Below are 25,803 nucleotides of genomic sequence, written 5' to 3'. Positions count from 1 at the left end.
CGCCCTCCGTACTCACCGAATCTCAACCCGATGGACTACAGCGTGTGATCGATTTTGGAGGCCAGGGCATGTGCTCGGCCCCATAAAAATTTGGAGTCATTGAAAAAACCTCTGTACCAGGAGTGGGACCGAATGGCGCCAGAAGAGCTGCGGCCCATATCCGAAAATTTCAAGACACGTTTGAGCCTCTGTATCGGCGCAAAGGGTGGCCATTTCGAAACTTCTTAAATATATGAATACTAAAGGTCCATGTTATGGTTGTTATTATTTGGTTTTTCAAAATTCGCGTCAATTTGACAGGATTATAATAAGAAATGATTAACTCCGTTATTTCTTGTCACCCTGTATGAGGTGTTATACCAATTTCATATCCACAAAATTCGAAAAATCATAGGGAACGGAGATATCGGAAGAAGTGATTAATTTTCCAGGTAAAATAGCTTCGAGTGCAAAGGGTTAAATTAGCTGGAGTGATTGTTGTTTGCATAAATGATTCGTAACAAGGAATAAATGAATTTCAGGTGGCTGCTCTGTGCATGAACGAATACAGCGTAACAGAGATGTGTAGAATAGTGATATTCATTCACTGCTCTTACTCGTTCTTCAACAAATATCTGATGTTGTATGTTCACATTAAAAAAGTAAGTTGGCGAGAACCGCTGCTGTTATCGTTAGACTGCCGATCTTTATGCAAAATAAAAATTGTTTGCGTCAACATTGCGAGACATACTAAACCAGATAGCTACTTTGTTTCTCCCTTTAGTGGTTTCATATCCACAAAATTGCAAAGATCATGTACAATGGAATTATTCTAGGACGAAGGAAACGTTTAATTTCCAAGTTAAAATAGCTCCGACTGCGAAGGAGTTGTAAGACATAATATGTAGCTACTTATAAATTCATTTAATCGTGCCATTGTCCGAGATTACACTCACTCGTTGTTTCCATAAACGCGTAAAATCCGCAGTCTAGTTACAACATTATGTATACATATGTACATCTTATTCAGCGATTAGTCTTGATCGTGAGAATTGCTCTCGCGTCAGGTGAAGTTCTTGTTCGCGCGCGTCGAACAGGACTGGAACAGGTTGGATAACATGGATGAGTACGACATACTGAAGAGGTATACCGAGAGTAGCAAACTCGTCCGAACGATTTTCATACGTAAGGAGAAGAGAACCTTTTTCAAACTATTTTTAACGAAATAGAAATAGCCAAAAGTTCGGTTATTTTGATTAACACTGAACCTACCACGGTCGAATGACCGGTTTTATATGTTTTCCAATGATCGAAATGATAATACTCCGTTTACGGAAATTAATGGACAAAATTACAGACGATCTCTATAAATTTAGCGTTGCCATTTTAATAACGCGATATTTGCCAGATACTTTTAACGCTTGGTAGGTTTAGTGTTAAACGATAAAAATTATAGTATTCGCAGTACCAGGGTCATTAGTTACGGTGATGTACGGGTACGCACCTATAGTCCTCGACTTGCTGATGCCTCTGAACGAATCTCGCCCCAGAAGATTTTTGTTCGCAGTCGAGTTCTTCGTGATCGATCCGATCGAACACTTCATGTCGATCAATACCATTCTAACTATCATTATCTTCTTGGGAGTCGCGACGATGACCATTATCGACGGGTCTGTCGTCATGTTCATTATGCACAACTGCGCCATGTTCAAAATCGCTGGGTAAGGTTCTGAAACATCAATTGCACGATTTCAATTATTCATTAATTAATATTAATAACTCGTAGCCATCGTCTGCAACGTGCGATCAACGCTAAGGAGACACTTTCAGTTCGTACGAAATTAGTCGAGGCAACAATGATTCATCAAGGGGCCATCGAGTCAGTATACTAACTGGATTAGAGTCGCCAGATTCAGACTCGTACCCCCACTCTACCTTCCTCGCGTCTCCGCCACGCCGCAACAACCGAAGTGGGTTGTTTTTTCCTCTCCTCCTTTACCGCTTCCACTATCCCATTCCACACCACTATGAACACACTTCAACGTCCCCCACTAAGACCGTAGACCAGGGATGGGCATTTTTGCCTCAATTGAGGCAAAACTGTCCACATCACAGCGCCCACTGCCTCCCACCAGCTCCACCGTTACCATGGAGAAAGAACGAGCTTCGCCCGTAGCGAGCAGTGCGCATGTCTCGCGAAGGCTTCGTGCATCGCGGCCTATGCGACGAAGGTGCGCGTTACATGGAAGAAAGGTTGGTGGGAAAAGCAGGCGTTTGAGAGGCCCCACCCATGCCCATCCCTGCCGTAGACCACGGTGTCCGTGCCGTAGACTGGTCTGATTATCAGAGAGGGGGTGAACTGTATTCCCCTCGATTTCCCCGTTCTGGCGGCACTGGGTGTTCCCCTTTTTTTGGTTTTAGGGCGGTGGGGAAATACTGTTACGTACACCGCCCCCCCCCTAAGATGAAAATTGGGGGGTAGTGTGGGATCGGCCCCCTGTGGGATGATATTTGCTCATACCCACTAAAACCCCACCGCCCAAGGCCATAGGCCAGGGGTCGGTAAACTTCTTTTGGAAAGGGCCAGAACGTAAAATTTTTAGGCTAGGGGGCCGGGTAGCAAGCTCGAAGATATTTACATGGCTAGCTAATTCTACTCATAGAGCAACGAAAAAACCGGGTTCAAAATTTCTCTATTGGGAAGTGATATTTTTACATAATTTGATTTATTTTACGTAATTTGATTTATTTTTTCGTGTCCATTAACCTCGCGGGCCTGATTAAAAGCAGGCACAGTGGCACCTTTCGTCCAAATCGGAGACAAAATCAAAGAATTTTCGATAGAAATGAGGTAGAGCGATGAAATTTTTTTAAAATTAAAGCTGAAACTTTGCAGAATATGGGAAAAATAGGGAGATTATGGTAAGAACGTTTTTTAACATTGAGAAAATTCATTAAACTTACACAATTTCAAGAAAATTGTGGTTTTTCTCTGTACTTCATTTCCCGTAGATTTTGTCATGCTGATTTCAAATCTGGTCTCAAAATTTGTCTACGACCTCAGGATATTGCAAAATCGATTTCTTGAAATTCTACATGTTTAATGAATTTTCTCAAGGTTAAGAAACGTTCGTACCATAATCTCCCTATTTTTCCCATATTCTGCAATGTTTCAGCTTTAATTTAAAAAAATTTCATCGCTCTACCTCATTTCTATCGAAAGTTCTTTGATTTTGTCTCCGATTTGGACGAAAGGTCCCACTGTGCGGCGGGCCGGATTTGGCCCGCGGGCCGTAGTTTGCCGATCCCTGCCATAGGCCATAGACTCTTCTCTATTCGTATTACTCCCGTGGTGTTGCTTGACGCGTCTATCGGGTCTCCCTTTGTCACTATGGACATATCCAATTCCTTAAGCACTGGGTGTTCCCCTCGATTCGAGTCAGTTGCCCTAATCTGGCGAGTCTGAACTGCGGATTTTTTTGTTAACACTAACCCTACCACCATCGGTCAAAATGACCGGTTCCAGATATTTTATTTTACAATTATCGCAATAATAAAAATGATTTCATAGGAACAATATTTTTAGTAGAGCACCCATTACACAATAGGAGCCGCGCAAAGTCTAAATAAAATCAATCTTGTCATTTTTATAAGGGAATATGTTCCAGTTACTTTTAAGGCTCGCTACGTGTAATGTTAATAATCGAAATTATTGGGCTGGAACGAAAGTTCGTAGCGTTTTTAAATGAAAACTCAAAGATAAAATTAGGATATTTATACATTCCATTCTCTTCTATTCCTTTTTGCCATTCTTCGGGCGACCTATGATGTTATTCAATAAACCTATGAATAAATATCTTAAAATTTTATCTTCGAATTATGATTTAGAAACGCGGCGTACTTTCGTTCCGACCTAATAGTTGAACATATATCCTATAAATTCTCAATACAGTAAATCCTCTATAGACGCGACAGCCTCGGGGGATGTGGTCGCATCTATCGTATAGGGTAGCTATTTTTTATCTCCAAAGGCCGAGCCGAACGTAGAGAAGGACATATAATAAATTTTATGATTTCGGCGCAGGGTTCGATCATTTATGGAAACCAGCAAATGTGCAATTAATTAAACATGTGTCTCGACGTTTCGATCCTTATGTGGATCATTCTCAAAGAGACATTTTTTGCGTCTGAAAAATAATATATGTATAATATATTTTGAACAAAAATGTAACACAGCCGTGTAAGGACAGCGCGTGTAAATAGAGACTACGCGCGTACGTATTAGGGTGTTTAAATTGGGGTTTTATGATACTTGATGTATAATTCCGAGGTATGGAATAGCATTAGTACAATACAACAATTTCCCGCTTAGCACCGTTGTTTACCCTGTACTAAGTTGAGGTGGGGGGGGAGGATATTGGTCGCATCTTCGTATAGAAATTGTTGCGCCTATAGAGGATTTACTGTAAATACTATATAATTCTTGAAATTCGCTGTCCCATAATATTCAAGTGGAATTTGATATTTTATAATTTGCTCGTAATTAATTCTCTAAACAATCAAATTAGGTTCGCCGACGTCCAACGAGAAATTTACTCGATATCCTACTTCGGCTTCCTCGTGCTCGGCTCGACGTCTCTAACCATGACTCTGTACACTGTGAGTAACGTCGATTTTCGATCATTCCAATTTTCGGATCAATTATATTATTAGTGTTCAACAACGGCAGTCGCTTCTCAAATCGCTTGACGAAGACAGCAAACGAGCGTATCGTGTGTGGCTGCAAAAGAGCGATGCTCACGGCGCCCATGCCGTAAACGTATTCCCCTCGATTCCTTCGATCAGGCGACACTGAATCAGTGTTACCAGACAAGGATAATAGGAAAGGAATCGGAGGGAATACAAGTACCCCCTCTCTGATTACCAGAGTAGTAAATTCTCTATAAACGCGAAAATCTTTCAACGATAAACGCGAAAGAAATATCCCCCCAAACTAATACACTGACTCGGCTCGGTATATCGGTGTGAACCACTACTAACGCGACGCGGAGAGTCGCAGTCGTCGGCACAGTTCAAACGCCCGTGAGTCATCATAACGTCACACCAACAGTCAAACTTCTTCATTTTCCATGATTCTGTTATGGGACTTTCACTACTTTATTTCTGGCATTTTTCTGATTAAAATGATACCAAACACGATATAATTTGAAAGAATTTAGTGGTTTAATTGACGGTATGTACATATGAAGTGACTTTAGAACATAAGAGTATGTATAGCGAGTGAAAAAGAAAGAGAAATTGCGATCTCGACGCTAGGCAAAGATTAAAAAACGAGAAAAATTACTTTATAAAATATGCTGAACTGTTTTATATTTTTATTATTTAAAGTTCGGTTTCGCAAATATAAAGACACGATGAACTATGACCGATCACGTCGCAAAACCGAACACCGTGTCAAGTCACGCGCGTCGCTCGCTCCATTACAATTTTTGGATAAGAAACAAAATTAAATAAATCTTAAATAAATCTTAAGTACATTACTTAAAACAGTTCAAAAACTACAAAAAGTGTGCCTTTTCCTGACGGATGCAAACGCTCCAATTCGATAGTTTTCCTTCGATAGTATTTAAACTGTAGAGGTTTAAATGACGATGGACGTTTCGGGCACAAGGAAGGATAGCGCGTATAGGAAAGAAAGAGACGCGGAGAGTCGCAGTCGCCGGCACAGTTCAAAGGCCCGCGCGTGGTCTCGCTTTTCACGCGCTGTCCTTCTCTACGTTCGGCTCGGCCTTAAAGCTCGAAAAAAGTAGGACCACGATCGAAAAATGCGAAGAAATCCCCCCGATGCGTTCGCGTTTATAGAGAATTTACTGTAATATGTGACACGTTGCGCGACGAAAATAGAGTGAGGCAGAGTGGGGCGAATGGGAGACACGTTGCGCGTGCGCGATAGGGACTGAACGGTGGAATAGAATAGTGGAAGAGGATAAATGTGGAGAGCCTGGAGGGGGAAATGAAATTGAAACCAACTTCATTCTGGCATCACCGCAGTGAATACGCGCCTGAGCAGCTGAGCTGCCTCGAGGACTAAGCCCATCACGGGGGAGGCGGAGCGAATCGGAAACTGGCTGAAAAGCGACTGCCGTTGCCGACCACTGAATTATTATGATACAATAATTATGATGTATGTGAAACAAATGTTAACCATTATAGTTCGGCATGTTATATTTGTCCAGCTCTCTAACGCTGTGCTAGTGACGCAAGCTACTCGTGACCTAACAGAAGCAGTTTATTTCTTAATCTTTCAATTCAGCTATCTGTTCTTGTGCAACTACGCGTCGCAATTGTTGATAAACCATAGCTCCAACGTTTTCGGAATAATGTGCGTATGAATATTTACAATTGTACTGTCCGTCCAACAAGAGCGCCCTCCGCGATAAGCCGGATCGCTTGACGAAGACAGCAAACGAGCGTCTTGAGTGCGACTGCAATTAGTGTTGCATAAAGCTCGAGTCTTCGAAGCTCCGGAGCTCAGTCTTAAAGAGTTCTTCTATAGAAACTTAATCTTTAAGACTGAGCTCTGCAGCTTCGAAGAATCAAGCTTTATACAACACTAACTGCATTAGAGCGATGTGGTGACGCCGAGCTCCTATGACGACAGTTCCCGCCAGAAGCTAAGCGCAAGAGTGGGGTCCGCAGCCGAGCGTCAGGACTCAGGACTCGTCAGGAGTGGAGTCTCGCAGATCCCCCTGCACCCCTCTAGCAAAATCTGTGCCAACTCTCGTTGGACGGACATGTACAAATTGGGTCCCATGAAAATCATCGACACAGATTTCTCCGACACGGTTTTCACCGACAACATTTCACCGCCTCCTGATTTGACCGACAATAGCTTTGGCCGATAACGCCTTTAACCGACAACGAATTCGATCAAGACACAGTATGATAATGTTGTATGATAATACATATGATAATACTGTATGATAATGCATACTGTAGTCGTCTTGAGTTGTTGTGGATCAAATTCGTTGACGGTCAAAATCGTTGTCGATGAAATTCGTTGTCGGTTAAAGGCGTTGTCGGCCAAAGCTATTGTCGGTAAAATCTGGAGTCGGTGAAATTTTGTCGGTGAAAACCGTGTCGGAGAAATCTGAGTCGGTGATTTCCATGGGACCCGTACAAATTATCGAGTATTAAGTTCAGTGAATTTCGTAGATACGACACGGAGTGGTACTCAATCCCAGTACCGGTGCAGAAATTAATAATCTTAATTATGAAAAGAAGCATACAACCTTGCATACTCACGCTTGGAAAAATATATCCGCCTTCGTGCGAAGGTTTTGCGATGGTAAAGTTAAACCATGTGCTCCCCATGGCCAATATAGATTATTCTTTGAGATTAACTTCTGCTTCTTTTTAGATATGCAACATGTCCATGTCGTACTTCATGTTCTTGTGCTCGATACAACGATCTGAAATGTAGTATGATGATATTTGGAAATTGTAGACTTCAGATTGCAAATATACGCGCACGTAAAGCATCCAATGTAACGCTATTTATTTCTACCGATTTTTAGTCAACGTATTCGTAAAGGTGGGACCTCCTTTGCGCGTTTTGTTATCCATACTCTATTCGTCGTAGCTCTCTGCTGCGATTTGATATGTCTTTCTTTGTTTTTCACTTGCGTCGATCGATTTACGATACGTATTCGACGCACACGTTTGTATATATTTATTAGGATAATTATCAGTAGATAAGAATCATTTTTTAATGAATTTTAGTGGAAATTCATACCGATATCTCTTATGGTTGAAGAGTTATAGTAAAATGTTACGTTCCAGCCCACTGTGTTCTTCAGCCGTCCGAGACTGTATATCGCGGTGCAGCGTTCACTTTAAATAATTTCGATTTCGTCAGTTTTCAAATGTCCATCTTGTTAAAAAGTGGTCCGTAAAGGGGACACTTGGCGCTATATCGCCATTTTTTCCATTCTTAAAAAGTGTCCCACTATGAAAACACGGCATTTGTTAAAGCAATTGCTAAATAAATGGTGAAAGAAACATTTTCTTCAAATAACAACATTTTCAGTGGATACTCTTATGATTTGCGGCACCACGGGCCGCAACGAACGCGATATTAAATATTTTATTGTGTTGCCAGCTTCGATTCCAGTCTGTGTCTATGCTACGGTCTCTTAGTGCCTTTTCAACGAATATTATTGCTTTAAAATCCAGGTACGGCTGGAAGGTGTCAGCGGATTTTCGATTTGCTGGCTTTAAATTTACATTCGCTTGTAGTTGATCCGCCACGTCCTTGCGTAACTGTCATTGCAAATTACGAAATTTTAAAGAATGCCCACTTTCGTAATGTCGAATTATTTATTCCCGGAAAACAAATCATGGCTTCGCTAAGCACTTCTTTGAATTCCATTGTCATTTTTTTTATGTCCTTATATGAGGACGCCATGACCGAAAGGGTTAATGTTTTTTAATGTTATTTAATGTTAATATTCCTTCGACACGGACATTTTTCACTGAATATCAAACACACAGCACTTTCATTTATACAGGGTGACAAGAAATAACGGAGTTAATCATTTCTTATTATAATTCTGTCAAATTGACGAATTTTGAAAAACCAAATAATAACAACCATAACATGGACCTTTAGTATTCATACATTTAAGAAGTTTCGAAATGGCCACCCTTTGCGCCGATACAGAGGCTCAAACGTGTCTTGAAATTTTCGGATATGGGCCGCAGCTCTTCTGGCGCCATTCGGTCCCACTCCTGGTACAGAGGTTTTTTCAATGACTCCAAATTTTTATGGGGCCGAGCACAGGCCCTGGCCTCCAAAATCGATCACACGCTGTAGTCCATCGGGTTGAGATTCGGTGAGTACGGAGGCCGTTCCACAGATGTGATGAAACCTGGAAAATGGGCTTTGCAACACTCCTGAGTCGTTTTCGCCCTGTGAGCCGGCGCGGAATCCTGCTGTAACGTCCATTCCGGATCGCCGAGGTGCTGTTGGGCCCACAGAAGTACGACGGCTTCGAGAATGTCCCGTCGATACACTTCTTGGTTGATTTTGACACCTTGATCCACGAAAACCGTAGCAAATCTCATTTTCCAGGTTTCATCACATCTGCGGAATGGCCGCCGTACTCACCGGATCTCAACTCTATGAACTCCAGCGTTTGGTCGATTTTGGATGCCAGGGCCTGTGCTCAGCCCCATAAAAGTTTCGAGTCGCTGAAAAAATCTCTGCGCCGGGTGTGGGACCGAATGACGCCAGAAGAGCTGCGGCCCATAGCCGAAAATTTCAAAACACGTTTGAGCCTCTGAATCGGCTCAAAGGGTGGCCACTTTGAAACTTCTGAAATATATGAATACTAAAGGCCTATGTTATGATTGTTATCATTTGGTTTTTCAAAATTCGTCGATTTGACAGAATTATAATAAGAAATGTTTAACCAACTATCGATGAACTGAGAATCCGAGAGCTCACGACAAAATACGAAAATAATCGATCGTTATACGAGGAATGTGTTTTCTGGAGCAGTTCAGCGAAAACCGTCGAATACCAGAAAAAAATAGCTGTCAGGTAACAACAATGTATCAAAAATTGTAGATTTTTGCGGCCCGCGGGCCGCGGGTCGCTCAACACTGTTTCAGAATATTTCTCGAAAGGATAGACACAGTTCTGACGTAGTATGACGAACGGATTATAAAAGGCGTTGCGATAACAAAACGCTGCGTCCAGACGCGCAAAGTTGATCTCACCTTGAGGCACGGACTTAGGCGCAGACACGAGTACGCGACCATAAGCGCGGAAGCTCGCGTCACTTGTTGCTCGTCGGAGCGTCCACAGCGGAGTGCAGGTATTCGATTTTCCGATTATAGTAAACGGTAGGGGTGGAGGGCTGCAGGCATTAGGTATCGATAACGGTGAGAAAAGGCAGTCGGTGTACCGTGGACAATGTTCGAATCGAACTCCATATATCGGCATAGTGATTCAACAAAATCGAGGGGTTCGCCGCGAGGGAAACAATGCAAAATCCCGAACCGATCGATGAACCGCAACCTGTAATCATAGTACTCGATGGGCGACTATTTCGATATTGTCCTTTCCCTCGACGTGCCCCACGATATTTCGGTTCGTTATTTATTTAAACAACCGCGACGAAACAATTTTACGCCCGGAGGGAAGCAACAATGCGAAGGCGAAGGTCGTCGGACAATTTTCTGGAATTCTCAAGTTAGACGGTGCCAGGCTTTCGCGGTGCAATGGACGAATTATTGAGCGAGCACCATAAGCTGATCAAATTTCTGCTGTCGGCCGTCGGACTGTGGCCGTACGAGCGAACATACTTCGTTTATGTGAAAAGAGTGGCGTACGCGTTGCTGGTATTGTCGGGGATCGTGTTCCAGGTATTGCTCTTCTAATTATATTAGGTGTGCAAGTTCTTTCCCCGATTTTTCTAAATTTAAGATTGTATTACATAAATCAGGTACAAGATTACGTCTCGAAGTAATCACCCACATTCTTTATATCCTTCTCCCCCACCTGATGGGTAAATTATATATTCCATCCTTGAAGAATGACGGATGCTTGCTGGTTTTGAAATCTTCTTCCGAGTTGAAGTGCTCCCCCAACAAGTAGTGTTGCAGACTCCGAAAAAGATAGTCTGACGGCGCCACGCAGTGGGCCAAACCGACGAAATCTGTGTCAAAATCAAAGAACTTTCGATAGAAATGAGATAGAGCGATGAATTTTTTTTTAAATGAAAGCTGAAACTTTGTAGAATATGGGATAATTTTGGAGATTGTGGTACGAACGTTTTTTAACCTTGAAAGAATTCGTTAAACTTGCACAATTTCAAGAAAATTGTGGTTTTTCCAATACCACGCGCGGAAAAAATCTTTTTTAACGTGCGACACATCATTTCCCGTAAATGTTTTCACGCTGATTTTAAGTAAATGTTCAAATACTTCATTATGATTATTTTTAATGTGTTTTATATATGAGAATACAATCTAGACTTCAAACTAGTGGGTTACCAAATCATTTCAACGAAAAAATGATTTCATAAGTTGTGTTCACAAAAATCGATTTCTTGCAAAATCCTGAGGTCGTAGACAAATTTTGAAACCAGATTTGAATTTCTTTAATGCGTGGCTTGTAAACGTTTGCATTAATGCTTTCAGCTGGCAGCGTTTCTGCACGATGCAGTGTACAATCAGAACACAATCGTCACGTTTATGACGAATATAACAGTAATCGTTATAGTTATGTATAGACATACTAGTTGCCTGTATAGGATTGAGTTCGTAAGTGGAAGTAATCTGCAAATAATTATTATAATCATTATTTTAATTAATTAACGATTCCCTTAGCTAAAGGAGTTGTGCGATACGATCACACACCACAGAACGTCAATTACTGACGAGAACGAGCGCAGAATTATATTTACACATATTGCCGATGTGAATGCTAAGAATCGTAGTTTTGCAAGTAAGAATTCCTGTTTGTTTATTTGTCAGTTCCCTGTGTATTAGAATTGATTCTGGGCGAATCGATCGATTAATTTAATTAATTTAATTGAACGTGTATCGTTGCAGTCATCTTTTATTTATCAGTCTGCGGCTACCTGCTCTACGATTTATTGACGAACGATTACAACAATTTCAAGGATGGTCTCGATATAAATATAAAGATGTATTATTTCACCGATAATCCGAAATTCTCTTACGTCCTGCACTTACATTCGATTCTGTTAATGGTGCTCGGGGTGGCGGGCCTGGTCGGGCCTGAACTGGCAACAGTTACATTCGCTCATCATGCGTGTACGTTGTTTCAGATTGTCCGGTAAGAAGAATTACTGGAATTCAAATATGTAATGGAAGCCTAATATCAATCGAAATAATCAGCTGTTCCGTATAATGATTAGTTACCGTGTGAAAACGGCGTTCGTCGAATCATCCGGGATGTCTGATTTCGAGAAAGATCAATTAGCGATGGACAAACTGATCAGCGCCACGAAGCTGCACAAAGTGACGATCAAGTTCGTATCATTAAGGGATTAGGACACAGGAGTATTTTGAATATATCGAAAATTTTTTTTGTGAAAAATCTTATATTTTCCCGACTTGTTACCGTGTCCTAGCCCCTTAACTGTCGTTCATGTCGAGTATAGTCGTCGTGGAAAGACCGAATTTGCATTTTCTTTTTCAAGGTACGCCGGACAATTGTCGAAATGTCTGTCCAATTCGTATTTCTTGTTGATGATGCTGGGAGTCCTGTCTTTCAGCTTGAATCTCCTGCGTGTAAGTATGGTGATGCTTTCTGGAAATGTTGAAGTGGTCACTTTTCGCACGAAATGCCTCGATTTCGATCCAGAATCTAACACCTTCATGAAACACGCAGATGGCTCAGTCGCTACAGCAACAAGGGGAACTGAAAGAGTTGATAGCCCAATTAATGTTGATATTTGCGCATATAATGTGCCTGTGTCTGGTAAATTATATTTGACAAATAGTCATGAACAGTAGTGCCGAGCTGTTCACGGAACTGTAAGTAACGCCAATTAAGGTAATTAGAGGGAAGATGGATTCTCTATAAAATACAGGGTGAGTCACCTAACTCCTTAGGTCCTAAGACAAGCCACCTGAAGAACATTTCTCGAGATAGGAAGAAATGCTGCAGATAAAAGTTGTTTGGTTTCTAGTGGCCCATTAAGGTGAGCGCATACTAGAGGGTCGCGGGAAGGCCGCGGATAGTCTCGGGAAGGCCAAAGCCGCCGATGGACGTCCACGCGGGAAGAAATCTCTAGCGGGCCGACGCGCGACGGCTCCACAGCAGGGAGCAGGGCTCCCTGAAAGAAAGGTCCCTTTCCCTAAAAGAGGTGGGGAGCCCACGGAGATCTTTTTTCTGCCACGCACAGCAGGTAGCCCTGCTCCCTGCTGTGGAGCCGTCGGCCCGCTAGAGATTTCTTCCCGCGTGGACGTCCATCGGCGGCTTTGGCCTTCCCGAGACTATCCGCGGCCTTCCCGCGACCCTCTAGTATGCGCTCACCTTTACGTGGTCCACATAGTTTTTTATTAAGTGGTGGTGCTTAGGAGATTAGAAGGTCAACTTAGATTTTTTTAAATGGAACCGCATATTTTTGAACTCCTACGATTGTAGTCCTTTTTGAGACAATTTCAACGATATAGTCATTCAAGGTGATTCAAGGTCGTAACTTTAAACTTGACGAAAAACCTCACCCTGTATGTAAAAGTGTAAAAAAATGTCTTTAACAAAGTGTGCAAATGTTCTCACGTTGCACAGTTTACAATAGAGCACAACGAATATACTTTTTAGATGCACCTGTCGGTGGTACACGGTGTCGGTGCGAACGCAGAAATTGTTACTGTTCTTCATACATCATTCGACGAAGACCTACACCTTCCTAATTGGTGGCCTCTTCGTACCGGGTTTCGAAGGATTCGGGAGGGTAACGAAATATTGTTAGTCTATCATTTTAATTCAACTATCTTGTTCCACACGAATTGTTTCCTCTTTGCAGCTTCTGAAGATGTCCTTCTCCTATTTCACAGTGATGTATTCTGCACCGGTGTGACTCGTTGCAATTACCTAGAAGTCTGTTTTACCTAGAATTACCTGTCTAATGACTAGACAGCGGATTTGATGCGTTTATGAGAAAAATGTCTAGGTTGTAAGCTGTGAATCTACATATATTTGTCATCGGTATATATTTGTTGTTTATATTTCGGTAAATCGGGACGATTTGTCGTCAGGACGGCCGAATTGTAAGAATGATGTAAGTGTGCATGTTATATATGTTTTTATTGATTGCAAGTGTTATATATGTTTTTATTGATTGCAAGTGTTATATATGTTTTTATTGATTGCGTTAATGTTTTGTTAATGTTTACGTTGTGATTTTGTTTAAAAATAAAAAGAGACAGTCCCCTGCGAGCGATCAACGAAATAACACGTCGTGTCGAATCTTTATGAATTCCGTATCGAGCCTGAATTCCGTGTCGAGCCTCCTTATAAGGTGTAGGAAAACATTGAGAAAACATTACTAAAAATAATATTAAGAAAGAAAATAAATTTCTATTTCACTCCAGTTTGTTGCAATTCGGGTATACGTAGAATGCTTATTTTGCATAAAGATCCACTGTCTACTAATTTAAAATTCACCCGCGTGTGTGTACTCGCGTCAATGTGGTAATATTACAGCGTGCATAATATTAACGAAAAAATTATTTTTGTGCGAAGGATGGTCTTGAGAATCGTGGATTACACTTTTTAAGAACTACTTTTATACCGGCTGCAATTTAATATATCGTATTGTCAGTGTGTGTATGAAAATATAATTTATTCACTTATACCAAAATTAAAGATGTGAATTCATTGAGATTTGAACATTCAATTTGGTTTCTACTTCTCGCAATCGATCCGCAGTCTATTAAAACTCGTGAAGCGGCTCAATCTGCCCAAACGATAACCAAACGCTGCCTCTGAACGAACATTAACATTATAATACAACAATACACGTGTTAATAATTAACCGAAAGACCACCGGAGCGTTCACGGTGGGGATTAGACGAAGGAGCTTACCTGTCCCGACCCAGTGGCCAAGTCCCTTCTTTCCGGACCCCAGAGGTAGCCTAAGTAGACGGACGCGTAAGTAGCTGCAAGTTCACTGGGAGCAGATTGTTGCACGGTGGAAGGACGCCGGAAGAATGAAACTCGGAGAGGTCGATCGGGTCGCTTGTCGCCTTGCTCGACTTCATTATTTCCCGGAAGGTAGTCCTGACAATGGGAACCGGCAGGCGGTGCGCCATAAAACCCACGACGTTCCAATTCAAGAGGGAGAGCACCCTTCCTCTGAAAAAAAAGATATAACAGTGGGGTTCAGCTCCGCCGTGCAATTTCCCGGTATTTAGAGGCAACAATTTCTATTTGCAAGCTCCGCGAAGTCGCGATCCGATCGATAGTCAGCGAACCCATAATCATCGCGCTCGACTCTGACCGATTCCTGACATTGTCTCCCCTTCCTTTGTGCGGCGATGTTTTCCGTCATTATTTATTGACGCGCGACACGGAAGGGTGAACGAAGGGTGAAACATGATTTTCGAGGCTAGCTCAGACGCGACCCAGCGTTGGCGCAGTGATGGACAGTCTCGATGATCATCACTACACCGTGAACAGATTTCTCTTGACGTGCGTCGGACTCTGGCCGTACGAGCGAACATGGTTCACTTACGCGAAGAGAGTGTGTTACCTGTTGATCGTGGTGTCCGCGATTATGGTTCAGGTACTGTCGATGGTGTGATCACTAGACTGCGGATCTTTACAGGGTGACAAGAAATAACGGAGTGAAACATTTCTTATTATAATTCTGTCAATTTGACGAACTTTGAAAAATCAAATGATAACAACCATAACATAGGCCTTTAGTATTCATATATTTAAGAAGTTTCGAAGTGGCCACCCTTTGAGCCGATTCAGAGGCTCAAACGTGTTTCGAAATTTTCGACTGTGGGTCGCAGCTCTTCTGGCGTCATTCGGTCCCACACCCGGCGCAGAGATTTTTTCAGCGACTCGAAACTTTTATAGGGCTGAGCACAGGCCCTCGCCTCCAAAATCGACCAAACGCTGGAGTTCATAGAGTTGAGATCCGGTGAGTACGGCTGCCATTCCGCAGATGTGATGAAACCTGGAAAATGGGATTTGCTACGGTTTTCGTGGATCAAGGGGTCAAAATCAACCAAGAAGTGTATCGACGGGACATTCTCGAAGCCGTCGTATTTCTGTGGGCCCAACAGCACCTCGGCGATCCGGAATGGACGTTACAGCAGGATTCCGCGCCGGCCCACTATTCGTCAATTTGACAGAATTATAATAAGAAATGATCAACTCCGTTATTGAGGAAAAAGGATTAGAGAAATTCCAGAATACTGCAATGTACTTTTCTGAATGCGACACAAAGTCAGTAAAGGATGAAATCAATTTTTATGTTATTCCTGCTTCCCACAATCAATGCAGGATATTTTTATTTTGCATAAAGACACGCAGTCTGGTGATCACGCAGACTCCAGGAGAAAATGATGCAGAGGAATCTCGTTGGTTCCAGGTAAGGTCGGTATTGTTTTTCGACGTAATCAGTACCAACATCATCTTTGACGCGGTGACCAACATCACCTTCACCCTGATAATACTATTGAAGCAACTGCTGTACCTGTGTAACCTGAAGGCTGTAAGTTCAAGCTGCAGCAGGTAAACATTGACAACGTATTTCAAGGGCAACGCGATCCCTTTTGTCAATATTTACCCTGCAGCAACTAATAGTTATAACTAGACTGCGGATCTTTATGCATTAAAAAATGCTAGAATATAAAATTCGATAGCATTTGGTAGTATTTGTTCTTGTTTTCAAAATAGGATTTTGTCTCATCGCACTTTCTTAAAGTGTGTCTATAAAAATTGGAATTTGCATAAACATCCGCAGTCCAGTTACAACAGATCGCGGTCCTTTGTGCGAAATAAAATGCTCGCGAGTCGAAGAAAGAGGGTGTCCGCCATTTTCTAGGTGAAGGAACTGCTAGAGATGATACGCGCAGATTGGAGGCGAATAAACGATCCGTACGAGATGAGAATCTTGCTGAAAAACGCCGACGACGGGAAACTCATGGGGACGATTCTGGCGGGTAACTACTATGTTGTTACTTGAAGATCAATTGTTAATGTACAGATACATTTTCCACACTTGTAGCCGGAATTCACGTGATGATCATGAGCTACGTAGTCTTCATAACCACGATGCACGGTGTTTCCAATTCCACAGCTTCTGCGGATGACTACATGGTGTACTCGCGTCTGAAATTAATGTACACGAAGAACGACAAGAAATATTATTTGGTTTCACTGATGCACACGTACATTGTCGTTCTCATCGGACTGATGGCTTTGGGCGGGACAGAGGCGACGACGATTCTATGCAGCCATCATGGCTCCGGGATCCTGCAAATATTGCGGTAGTTCCTAAAAGTTGCTTCGAATTGACAAATTCTTGAACTTTCTCTAACTCGTCGCGTCTGTTTCTTAACATTTTAAAAGAAAGCATGGAAATTTTCTTTTACATTACAATCTTAAATGAAAGTATCAGATGACATTATTGACGGTGACTTTGTTAGTTCATAAGGAAAATTGCTATCACTGTTGAAGGTTCCATTAAAAAGTATTGGGTTGGAAAGAAAGTTCGTAGTGTTTCCAAAATAAGAATGGAAGATAAAATTAAGGTATTTATTCAACATTATATGTGTTTATTCAACAACACGAGAAGCCACCTCGAAATGGCCGAAAGTAATAGGACAGAATAGAAAATATGTTGTTGAATAAATCTATGAATAAATATCTGAATTTCAGCTTTCAATTTTAATTTACCAACGCTACGAACTTTCGTTCCAACACAATATTTATCCATGAACCATAGATTTTTCAAAATTATGCATTGATCACCGGTCGGTAATGTGTTAACAGCCACCGCATACGAAAGGCTTTCGACGACGACGAAATGGACGTTATCACTCCGAAGAAGGATAGAGCGACTATCGCAAAGATAATTGACGTCGCGATAGTCCACGAGCGTGCTCTTCGGTTAGTATCCGTGAATATTGCTGCGAGGGCTGAGTTTGCAAATTGTGTATTGTTCCTTTGTTTAACGGTACAAAGGTATAAACAGCTGGTGGGCGACTCGATTCTGACGGGCTATTTCTTTCTTCTTGTGCTGGTGATGGCCTCTCTGAGCTTAAACCTCCTGCGTGTGAGTTTACACGTTCTAACGTTCGGGCCTGGGAAGAAGAGACCCCGAGACTTGCCTCCCACTCTACCCTTCCCCTTCCACGACGCTATAACGCGTTACCGGTCCGTGGCAGAGGCGCACAGTGGGCCCAAACGCCAATCTAGCTGATAAAAAGTCGTATTTTCAATCACATACTATTACTTACTTTATATTTGTTTCCATTCTTAAATCCCTGTAGATCTTTAAATTATATTCTGTTTTGCTCTGGAGATTTTTTATATAGGGTAATATTTACGCAAAAGTCTATAGCAGGCTTGCTATATTCCGCGCGTGCCAGGCCCCTTACCGCTGCGCCCCTCGCCCATCTGCTGGGCTAAGCCCGCCTGGCTTGCCCCACTCGTCCCACGCGTGCGCGTTGAGCAAGCTAACGGGTGTCCCATAAAGACTTCACTTTCACCCAAGCCAAGCCGTCCGTGGCGTCGCGCGGAACAAAAGAACGCCCGTTAGGTTCCCTACCTGCTCCCACTAGCGAGGAGTGGGGCAAGCCAGGCGGGCTTAGCCCAGCAGATTGGCGAGGGGCGCAGCGGTAAGGGGCCTGGCACGCGCGGAATATGGCAAGCCTGGTCTATGTATAGTCGCTGCGGCCTTTAACAGTCCCCCAGAACGGTCAGTGCTTTTGCTACTGGTAAACGTTAATATTAAATGCGAATATTTTGCCTTTCATGGGTTTTGTAGAAGAAAGTACGTACTTTCATTCTGTAATTACAGAATTTGCAAAAGTTAATGAATTTTCCAAATACCCGTGTTCAAAGGTAGACAATTTTTTACTTGGTGCATTTAAGTTTTTCGAATGTAAGTAACCAAATTTACGCGTATTCGTCGAATTTCCTGTTTGATTTCGTAATGTTAGTTCTTTATGGTCAGTCTACGGTCTGAGTGGGAGATGTTGGACCAGTTATGGCCGATTCTGGCGGCGCTGACTGGGCCTGATCCGAGTCTCTTCTCTCCGTGGAGTAAACCGATGAATTTTTAGTGAAAATCATAGAACTTGCGATAGAAATGAAATAGCGAGCGACGATTTTCTTTAAACTAAAGTTGAAATATTGCAGAATACTTGAAAAATAGCATTTCTATCGATAGTTCTTCGATTTTGTCAGAAAATTCATCGGTTTACCCCACTGTGCGACGCTTGCGCTCGCTGTTGAATAAGAGGAACCTACTGAACGTTGTTTCCGGGATCGCACAGTTCTCCTACGCCATGCTGCGATTTCGGAAACTGTCGCAAATTTTTCCCATAGCGGCCGTCATCGTCGGACACTTCTTGTACATCGGTCTGACGAACCATTTAGGGCAGATGATCATCAACAACGGCGCCGAATTCTTTTCTGACACGTGAGTCGAACCCACGTGGGGGTTCTATTATTTTCGATGGAGAATTGAATATGGAATTCTGAGATAAACGGGCGATTTTTATTCCGTTTCTGCGCAGATACGCTGGCACATGGTACACAGCGACTGTGCCAGCACAGAAATTATTGTTGTCCATTATGTGTCACAGTAAGAATGATATTGTGTACGTGCTCGGCGGGATCTTCCGTCCATCTTACGAAGGATTCACCGCGGTACATACAACATTTCACAATATTTATTCGTCGATGTTCATCGCGAATTGAATAGCTGTTCAGGTCTCCTCGCATCCTCTTTTGCAGATGACCAAATTAGCAGTGTCTTACTTGATGGTCATGTATTCTCTGGAAATATGAGTATAAGAATTCTGGGGAATTCTTTTAGAGGATTATAATGATTAGCGCGTACCTTCTGGTGTGTATGCTCTTACATCAAGAAAGTTTAAATTATCACAATTAAGAAATATTGAAAATGTATTAGGTTTAGTGTTAAAATACTTGTCACTTTTCCATCCACCTGAGCAATCATTTCTGACGTGATTTCCGTTTCCCAAGGCGTCGGACCTTCAATTTTTACGTCTGAAAATTGTATTTCTTTGCATCTTGTGATATTTAATAAACGTATTGTCGTTCTTCTGTTTACAGGTGAGTACCTTACGCTTTCTAAGAGAAGCATAAGCGGACCGATCATAAGCGGACTATCTCCGACGCCTGATTGTATGTATCGTAATTACAGAAATGCATGATTGTCAGCAATTATCAGCCGAATTAAATATTCGCTAAATCAAACGTTTGTTATCGACTTGAATTTAATAAAGCGAATATCATCACCGGAGTAATATTACGTATAACATGGTTTACTCAACAATGAATTCAAGCAATTCTCGTATTAATCGTCCGTTTCGATACGAAAGGATTTCTTTCATTTTCATATTTACATGTAAACGTACACACATAATATCACACACGAGCAAGATTGCTATGCGCGTCTTTCGTCAGTTCTTTCATTACTTTGAAACTTCGTTGTTTCTTCTTTAGTTCTTCAATGCATAAATCGTTTACGTAACATGCTGTACCAGTTCTTTGAAAACTTGTAAAATAATGGAAAAATAGATTGTCTACGTCAGCTAGCTTTTTCTACATTCGTTTGACACCATCGTAAATGTATGCACATCTGTAGGTTCGATATCGATAAAAATAGTTACAGCTGTAATGTCTCGACTGGTTACGCATGAACTCCGGAAATCCTGTGACAAATTATTTGGCAATTTGACATGCAATGAAACAATAAAATAATATTTAGGATATGATCTTCAAAAGCAACGATATTGCTATAGCGACGAGATTTTGAAGGTTCTGTTCGGACGCGATCGCGTATGATTCTTGGGACGAGACTACGGAAGTCTACCTACCTAACCTAACCTAAACTAACCTTTCCTGTCCCAGGTATATACACTTTATATGTGTTATTTTCGGCATATCCTATAAAAATTCCTTTTTGCGTTTTTGGGTCAAATTTTCCTTTTTGATGTTGTTTGTTCAATACAAATGCAACACAGCCAAATCTCTTCATGCAGCCTATGTTTGGCTTTCTTCCGTTCCATAGTTCATATGGAGTCATTTTGTGTACCGTTGACTTCACACGATTTCTGGTATGCGCAGACACGCACACTGCTTCTGCCCAAAAATCCTTTGGTAAATGTGAGTCAGACATTAATGTCCTCGTCATCTCTATCAAAGTCCTATTCGCTCTCTCAGCTACACCATTGCACTGAGGTGTTCTGGCCTGGCTTAACTCATGTTTAATGCCTTTCATTTTTAGCCATCTATTCAAATTTTTTTCAATAAATTCTCCTCCATTGTCGGAACGTATAGTTTTTACTCTTTTCTCGGACTGATTTTCCTTTAGTATTATTAATTTCTTTAATTCATCCGCTGCTTCACTTTCCTCTGTCAGTAATATGACAAAAATCATTCTAGAGTAGTCATCAACAATAGTGAATATATATTTCTTGCCACCCTTTGATATTGGATTTATTGGTCCAATCAAATCAATATGCCATAGTTCTAGAATTTCTTTTGCTCTCCTATTTTCCAATCTGGCATGCACTTTCCTACAAGTTTTTCCTTCAACACAGCTTTCACATTGCACATTTGTCTTATTTTGTTCCTTCATACCTATTACTAGGTTTTCTTTCTTCATCTCCTCTATTATATTCCTATTTACATGTCCAAGTCTTTGATGCCATATATCATTATCTATTGTCATTGTCACTTCTTCTTTATTTATTGTCATCGATTCCACATAATATCCTTTTCCTTTACGTACTGCAATCATCTGTATCTTGTCTTTTTCTTTATATATTTCAGCACAATGTTTGTTGAATTTCACAGTGTACCCAAAATCTGTGAATTTCGCCACTGACAACAAATTAACATTTAGGTCTGGAACGCATAATACATTTGTTAGTCTTACTCTATTTTCAATCTGTTCTTGTTTCATAACAACGTCACCGATACCACTAGAAATCAGTTTTCTGCCTTCCTTATCTGCTAGTGTGATTTCCCTCACGTCATGCTCTAGTCTGTCAAATACTTTTGTGTCATTTATCATATGACTCGTTGATCCTGAGTCTAACAGCCATTCCATATTTTTAACATGCACGTCTCTTATGTTCTTTTCACTTCTCACTGTCTTATTTACAAGGGTTCGATCACACTCGCAGTCATTACATTCTCTTCGCTTGTACTCATTATCGCTTCTCCTCTTCCACGTCCATATCCATACCTTTCCTGATGACCTCTTCTTTGAAATCTACCTCTTTGTCCTCTTCCCCGAGTAGGTTTACTGTTTCTCGTTTCATTACACTCATTTGATTTGTGTCCATATCCTTGGCAATTAAAACATTTGACTTTTCCATAGCATTCTCTTGACACATGACTCTTTTTTCCACAATTGAAACAGCATGTCTCATTATTCGTTTTTTCTTTAGCTCTTCTTATTCCTTCTTGATCTCTCTGGATTCGCTCTCCTCTTCTTCTTTCATTTCTCTCTTCTTCTTGTTTCAATGCGTACCTTATTTCATTCAACGTTACTTCTCTTTGATTTTCTAATATCCTCACATTTTGGTCAAATTCAATCCTCAAACCTCTCATTACATACATCTTTAATTCATATTCCTCTATGATTTTTCCCAATTGTGCGCATTTATTTGTTAACGCTTCAGCCCTGTTTATGTATGTGTCTACATTTTCCTCTCTCGTCATTTTCAAATTTGTTAAATCGCTTAGGGCTTTTACCTTTATAGGTTCTGATTCTTCTGCCATATTATGTTTAATCAGGTTCCATAGTCTACCTGCATTCCTTTCCTTGCAATATTTCAACACTTGTGCCGCTGACATGGTATTTCTCATTATTGCTCTCGCTGCATGGTTTCCATCGTCCCACTCATTCCATATATTGAATCCTTGTTCGAAATTTTCGTCTCCCTCAGGCGGTATCTCTGGTTCTTTCTTTTCTATCACTTTTTTCCATAATTTCTTTGCTCTCAATATTGCTTCAATTTTCTCTTTCCACAGAAAATAGTTCACGTCATTAAGTGGTTCGATATTCGCTAACTTCCATCCTTCTGCCATTTTATTCTCTTTTTTCCTCACAAATTAACACGTGCTATTTCTTAACCTCGAACCACGACCCACAAACCGCGAAGTTTTCAAAAATCACGAACTAGCAATCACTCTCTGCTACCATTTGTGGTAAATGAATGGGTGGAAATGCATATTTGTTTAATAGTAGTTTAATATACTTAACGATTACATATATGCTAATACAAAATAAAGAATTCACTCTCAACACGTGGCGTCCATAGATCGACTCAAAACATAACCTCTTAGAACAAGCACTCCCTCTATACATACATATACTCCTGGCCTCTCACTCACTCACGCGTGCTCACACTTCCATCTATACTCTACATTCACAACTCTCACACACAATACAAACAATCACCACTCACACATTGTACATATAGTTGTGGAAAAGAAGATACAAGTTCGTAATTCTCAAGTTGGTGAACGGCATAGACATATAGAGATAGACTGCGCGGCCTGAACGAAGCGCTGAAGTCCACAATGGCGGCATGCGAGAGAGAGAGAGCATTAGCCGGGGTCCATAGCGCTCTCTTTCTAATTGATGTGTCGACACATCATATAGAAAGAGAGCGCTATGGACCCCGGCTAATGCTCTCTCTCTCACTCTTTGTACCGCGCGCCGCCATTGTGGGCTTCAACTCGCCCATAAGACGGCGCAGTCTATCTCTATATGTCTATGGTGAACGGCCAGTCGACAGTATCGACTGTTTAGATAGGGCGATCCGACTAGTGAGATGTCTAATTCCGACTGAAGAATAGAGTTGAGTCGCGAGTGAAAGGAAGGTAGCAATTACACTTCACAGACACTCTTACCGGAAGCTTCCTGAATAAGATATGGGAGCGTGCTGCGAGTGAAAGGATGGTAGCAATTACACTTGGCAGACACTCTTACCGGAAGCTTCCTGAATAAGATATGGGAGCGTGCTGCGAATTGCAAGGTGACGGAAATTTTACATGTATCAATCTAACACCCACCCTCGGCGACGATGGAGGCGTTTCGAAAGAACTACAGTGTCTACTATTCTGTTCTGTGCTTCACAGGGCTCTGGCCCTACGACGAATCCACTCTGTCTAAGATTAAAAGAATCGTTATTCCACTGACTACGCTCTGCTGCATAGCGGTTCAGGTGACCAACATTTCATTTACTATAGATGACTCTACCTCGTTATTTCTTCCGGTCACTGGACTAATTTCACTTTGAATGATATTGTTACGACATTGGCATATATTCGGGGAAACTGTGAATTTGCCAGAAGCTCTCGTTACTCGTTGTTTATTTATAGACTGCGGATCTTTATGCAAAATAAAAAATGTTCGCATTGATTGGAGGACACAGGAACCAAATATAAATTGTACTCTTTTTTTAATCATCCTATTAAGCTGAAAATAATACATTGATGTCCTTAAATATTTTTAATATATCCACTGCTTTAAATTGTACTTGTCCATTTTTGTCATAAATGCATAAAATCCGCAGTCTAATTATTTATAATCGCTTTTATCCTCGTGGACAATTTATGTGGGAACATTTTTATAATTTTTTTTTCAAAATATAATGTAACGACACTTGCACTCGCTCAAATAATTCGAATATTTTAATAATTTATATCGTAACTGTGATCTAACTTTCAAGAAGAGATGTGAAAACGTTTTCCAGGTGTACTCTATAAAGTATGTAGAAATAACGTTGCACAATTTGCTCACGATGTTATCGTATACCGGTCCGATGCTGTTGTTCTTTTTACGATACGTTGGTTTTACCGTGAATTTTCCAGTAGTAAGTACCAAAACACGTGGCTATTAAATGATCAATTAAGGGGAATGACTCGTGTAACAGCTGGACAGATCCAATGTCATTATCGCTGCTATTGAATTGATTATAGAATCTTTTCTGTGCATATAATTAAAATATCTTCAATGCCTCTTACTTGAGTTGCTTCTTTCTAATATTTTATAGTTCACAAAAAGTAATACGATCTCAGTTATTTCTTCGTGTGGCTGCAGATGAAGATTATCTTCGAAAACATGCAGCATGATTGCGACGTGCTGGTGAATCCGAATGAGGTGAAAATTTTCTTCAAATATATCGACAAGTCAAGACGCATAGTTTACATGTTCCTTGGTAAGAATTGTGAATATTGATTAAAAATAATCTCGTCGTTAGATGTTCTTTGCTCCAGTTTCTTAGAATCGGTACAGACAATTTTTATTTTGTGTGAAGATCCACAGAAAATCGTCGAGCAACAAATGGAAAATTCGCTTAACAATTGTATTTAATTTCTGTAGGAATGTCGATCATTAAAATATTAAGCACGTTAGTGCTGATACTGATTCCCACAATACTGCATTTCAATTATCAACTGCGCTTCATTCAGTTATTGGGATTCTTTTACACTGAGTATGATACCAGGAGTAACTTAGTCTGTCTACATCTCACCCTAACGACCGTGCTTGGTGTATTGTCAGTGTCGTGTACGGAAGCGTCGCTCGCTGTCATCTCGTTCTACATGTCTGGACTGTTCGAAATCGTTGGGTACGTTCAAAACAACATGCATCAGTTGTTCAAATACATTCGTGAATTTAATCTGATCAATATATCAGATGATTGCATAAGTTCTTGTCTGATTTGAAAATAAAATTCAATGGTTAAATTTGAAACAATACGGCTTCATTGTAGAAATTCTACAATTTAAAAAGAATGGTGACTATATAATTTTTTTTACACTCCGCCGTGCAGTACGGTTTGCGATATCTATGAAAATCGGGCACAAACTTATGCAATCATCTAATATTTTTCTTCGTCCAGTTATCGAATACGAAGTACAGTTGACACGGCAGCAAGGTTGGCGTCAACGGACCCTATCGACATCGGCCCTGCTGTGGACATGCACAACAGAGCTCACGAGTCGGTACATTTATGCACACGTGACTGTAACCATTTATTCGTATA

At 41.1% G+C, this 25,803-nt stretch overlaps 6 protein-coding genes across 11 annotated transcripts in view; all 6 read left to right on the top strand.

Moving 5' to 3' along the window:
• The window catches only part of Alpha-man-ia (alpha-Mannosidase class I a), a 679,808-nt gene that overhangs the window by 547,503 nt on the left and 106,502 nt on the right, over nucleotides 1-25,803 (top strand). The window lies entirely within an intron of this gene.
• The window catches only part of LOC143212914 (uncharacterized), a 32,973-nt gene that overhangs the window by 4,075 nt on the left and 3,095 nt on the right, over nucleotides 1-25,803 (top strand). Inside the window, exons 3-15 of the mRNA XM_076432228.1 lie at nucleotides 522-641; nucleotides 1,047-1,164; nucleotides 1,436-1,701; nucleotides 10,243-10,410; nucleotides 11,188-11,310; nucleotides 11,377-11,494; nucleotides 11,602-11,848; nucleotides 11,931-12,044; nucleotides 12,216-12,517; nucleotides 19,094-19,187; nucleotides 19,285-19,417; nucleotides 19,505-19,539; nucleotides 25,660-25,762. Of these exons, the coding sequence (XP_076288343.1) occupies nucleotides 522-641; nucleotides 1,047-1,164; nucleotides 1,436-1,701; nucleotides 10,243-10,410; nucleotides 11,188-11,310; nucleotides 11,377-11,494; nucleotides 11,602-11,848; nucleotides 11,931-12,044; nucleotides 12,216-12,517; nucleotides 19,094-19,187; nucleotides 19,285-19,417; nucleotides 19,505-19,539; nucleotides 25,660-25,762 (1,941 nt within the window). The remainder of the gene's footprint in view (nucleotides 1-521; nucleotides 642-1,046; nucleotides 1,165-1,435; nucleotides 1,702-10,242; nucleotides 10,411-11,187; nucleotides 11,311-11,376; nucleotides 11,495-11,601; nucleotides 11,849-11,930; nucleotides 12,045-12,215; nucleotides 12,518-19,093; nucleotides 19,188-19,284; nucleotides 19,418-19,504; nucleotides 19,540-25,659; nucleotides 25,763-25,803) is intronic.
• LOC143212646 (odorant receptor Or2) lies at nucleotides 635-10,259 on the top strand. 3 transcript variants are annotated; one of them, XM_076431620.1, is made up of 4 exons: nucleotides 635-1,164; nucleotides 4,548-4,638; nucleotides 6,216-6,361; nucleotides 7,195-10,256. In XM_076431620.1, exons 2-4 carry the CDS (start codon nucleotides 4,624-4,626, stop codon nucleotides 7,397-7,399), a joined length of 366 nt encoding a protein of 121 aa, XP_076287735.1. In that variant the 5' UTR covers nucleotides 635-1,164; nucleotides 4,548-4,623; the 3' UTR covers nucleotides 7,400-10,256. The 3 variants fall into 3 exon arrangements, with proteins under 3 accessions (XP_076287735.1, XP_076287736.1, XP_076287734.1); XM_076431621.1 differs by lacking the exon at nucleotides 635-1,164 and having other exon boundaries at nucleotides 1,709-4,638; nucleotides 7,195-10,259; XM_076431619.1 differs by lacking the exon at nucleotides 635-1,164 and having other exon boundaries at nucleotides 1,709-6,361; nucleotides 7,195-7,327; nucleotides 7,400-10,259.
• Nucleotides 12,067-15,156, top strand: LOC143212649 (uncharacterized). 3 transcript variants are annotated; one of them, XR_013009738.1, is made up of 5 exons: nucleotides 12,067-12,306; nucleotides 12,407-12,552; nucleotides 13,343-13,475; nucleotides 13,548-13,694; nucleotides 14,043-15,156. XR_013009738.1 is itself a non-coding variant. In XM_076431625.1 (4 exons), exons 2-4 carry the CDS (start codon nucleotides 12,521-12,523, stop codon nucleotides 13,599-13,601), a joined length of 219 nt encoding a protein of 72 aa, XP_076287740.1. In that variant the 5' UTR covers nucleotides 12,067-12,306; nucleotides 12,407-12,520; the 3' UTR covers nucleotides 13,602-15,156. The 3 variants fall into 3 exon arrangements, 2 of the variants coding, with proteins under 2 accessions (XP_076287740.1, XP_076287742.1); XM_076431625.1 differs by having other exon boundaries at nucleotides 13,548-15,156; XM_076431627.1 differs by lacking the exon at nucleotides 12,067-12,306 and having other exon boundaries at nucleotides 12,375-12,552; nucleotides 13,548-15,156.
• LOC143212640 (uncharacterized) lies at nucleotides 15,322-17,033 on the top strand. Its single transcript, XM_076431613.1, has 3 exons — nucleotides 15,322-16,250; nucleotides 16,584-16,701; nucleotides 16,767-17,033. Exons 1-3 carry the CDS (start codon nucleotides 15,903-15,905, stop codon nucleotides 17,030-17,032), a joined length of 732 nt encoding a protein of 243 aa, XP_076287728.1. The 5' UTR covers nucleotides 15,322-15,902; the 3' UTR covers nucleotide 17,033.
• LOC143212643 (uncharacterized) lies at nucleotides 23,480-25,802 on the top strand. The gene is made up of 2 exons (XM_076431616.1): nucleotides 23,480-24,975; nucleotides 25,140-25,802. The coding sequence occupies exons 1-2, from the start codon at nucleotides 24,858-24,860 to the stop codon at nucleotides 25,481-25,483; spliced, it is 462 nt and encodes a 153-aa protein (XP_076287731.1). The 5' UTR covers nucleotides 23,480-24,857; the 3' UTR covers nucleotides 25,484-25,802.

Source organism: Lasioglossum baleicum, chromosome 10, assembly GCF_051020765.1.
Source record: "Lasioglossum baleicum chromosome 10, iyLasBale1, whole genome shotgun sequence".
NCBI lineage: Eukaryota > Metazoa > Arthropoda > Insecta > Hymenoptera > Halictidae > Lasioglossum > Lasioglossum baleicum.
The sequence above is the reverse complement of the archived record's forward strand: the minus strand, read 5'-3'. Positions and strand labels throughout refer to the sequence as shown.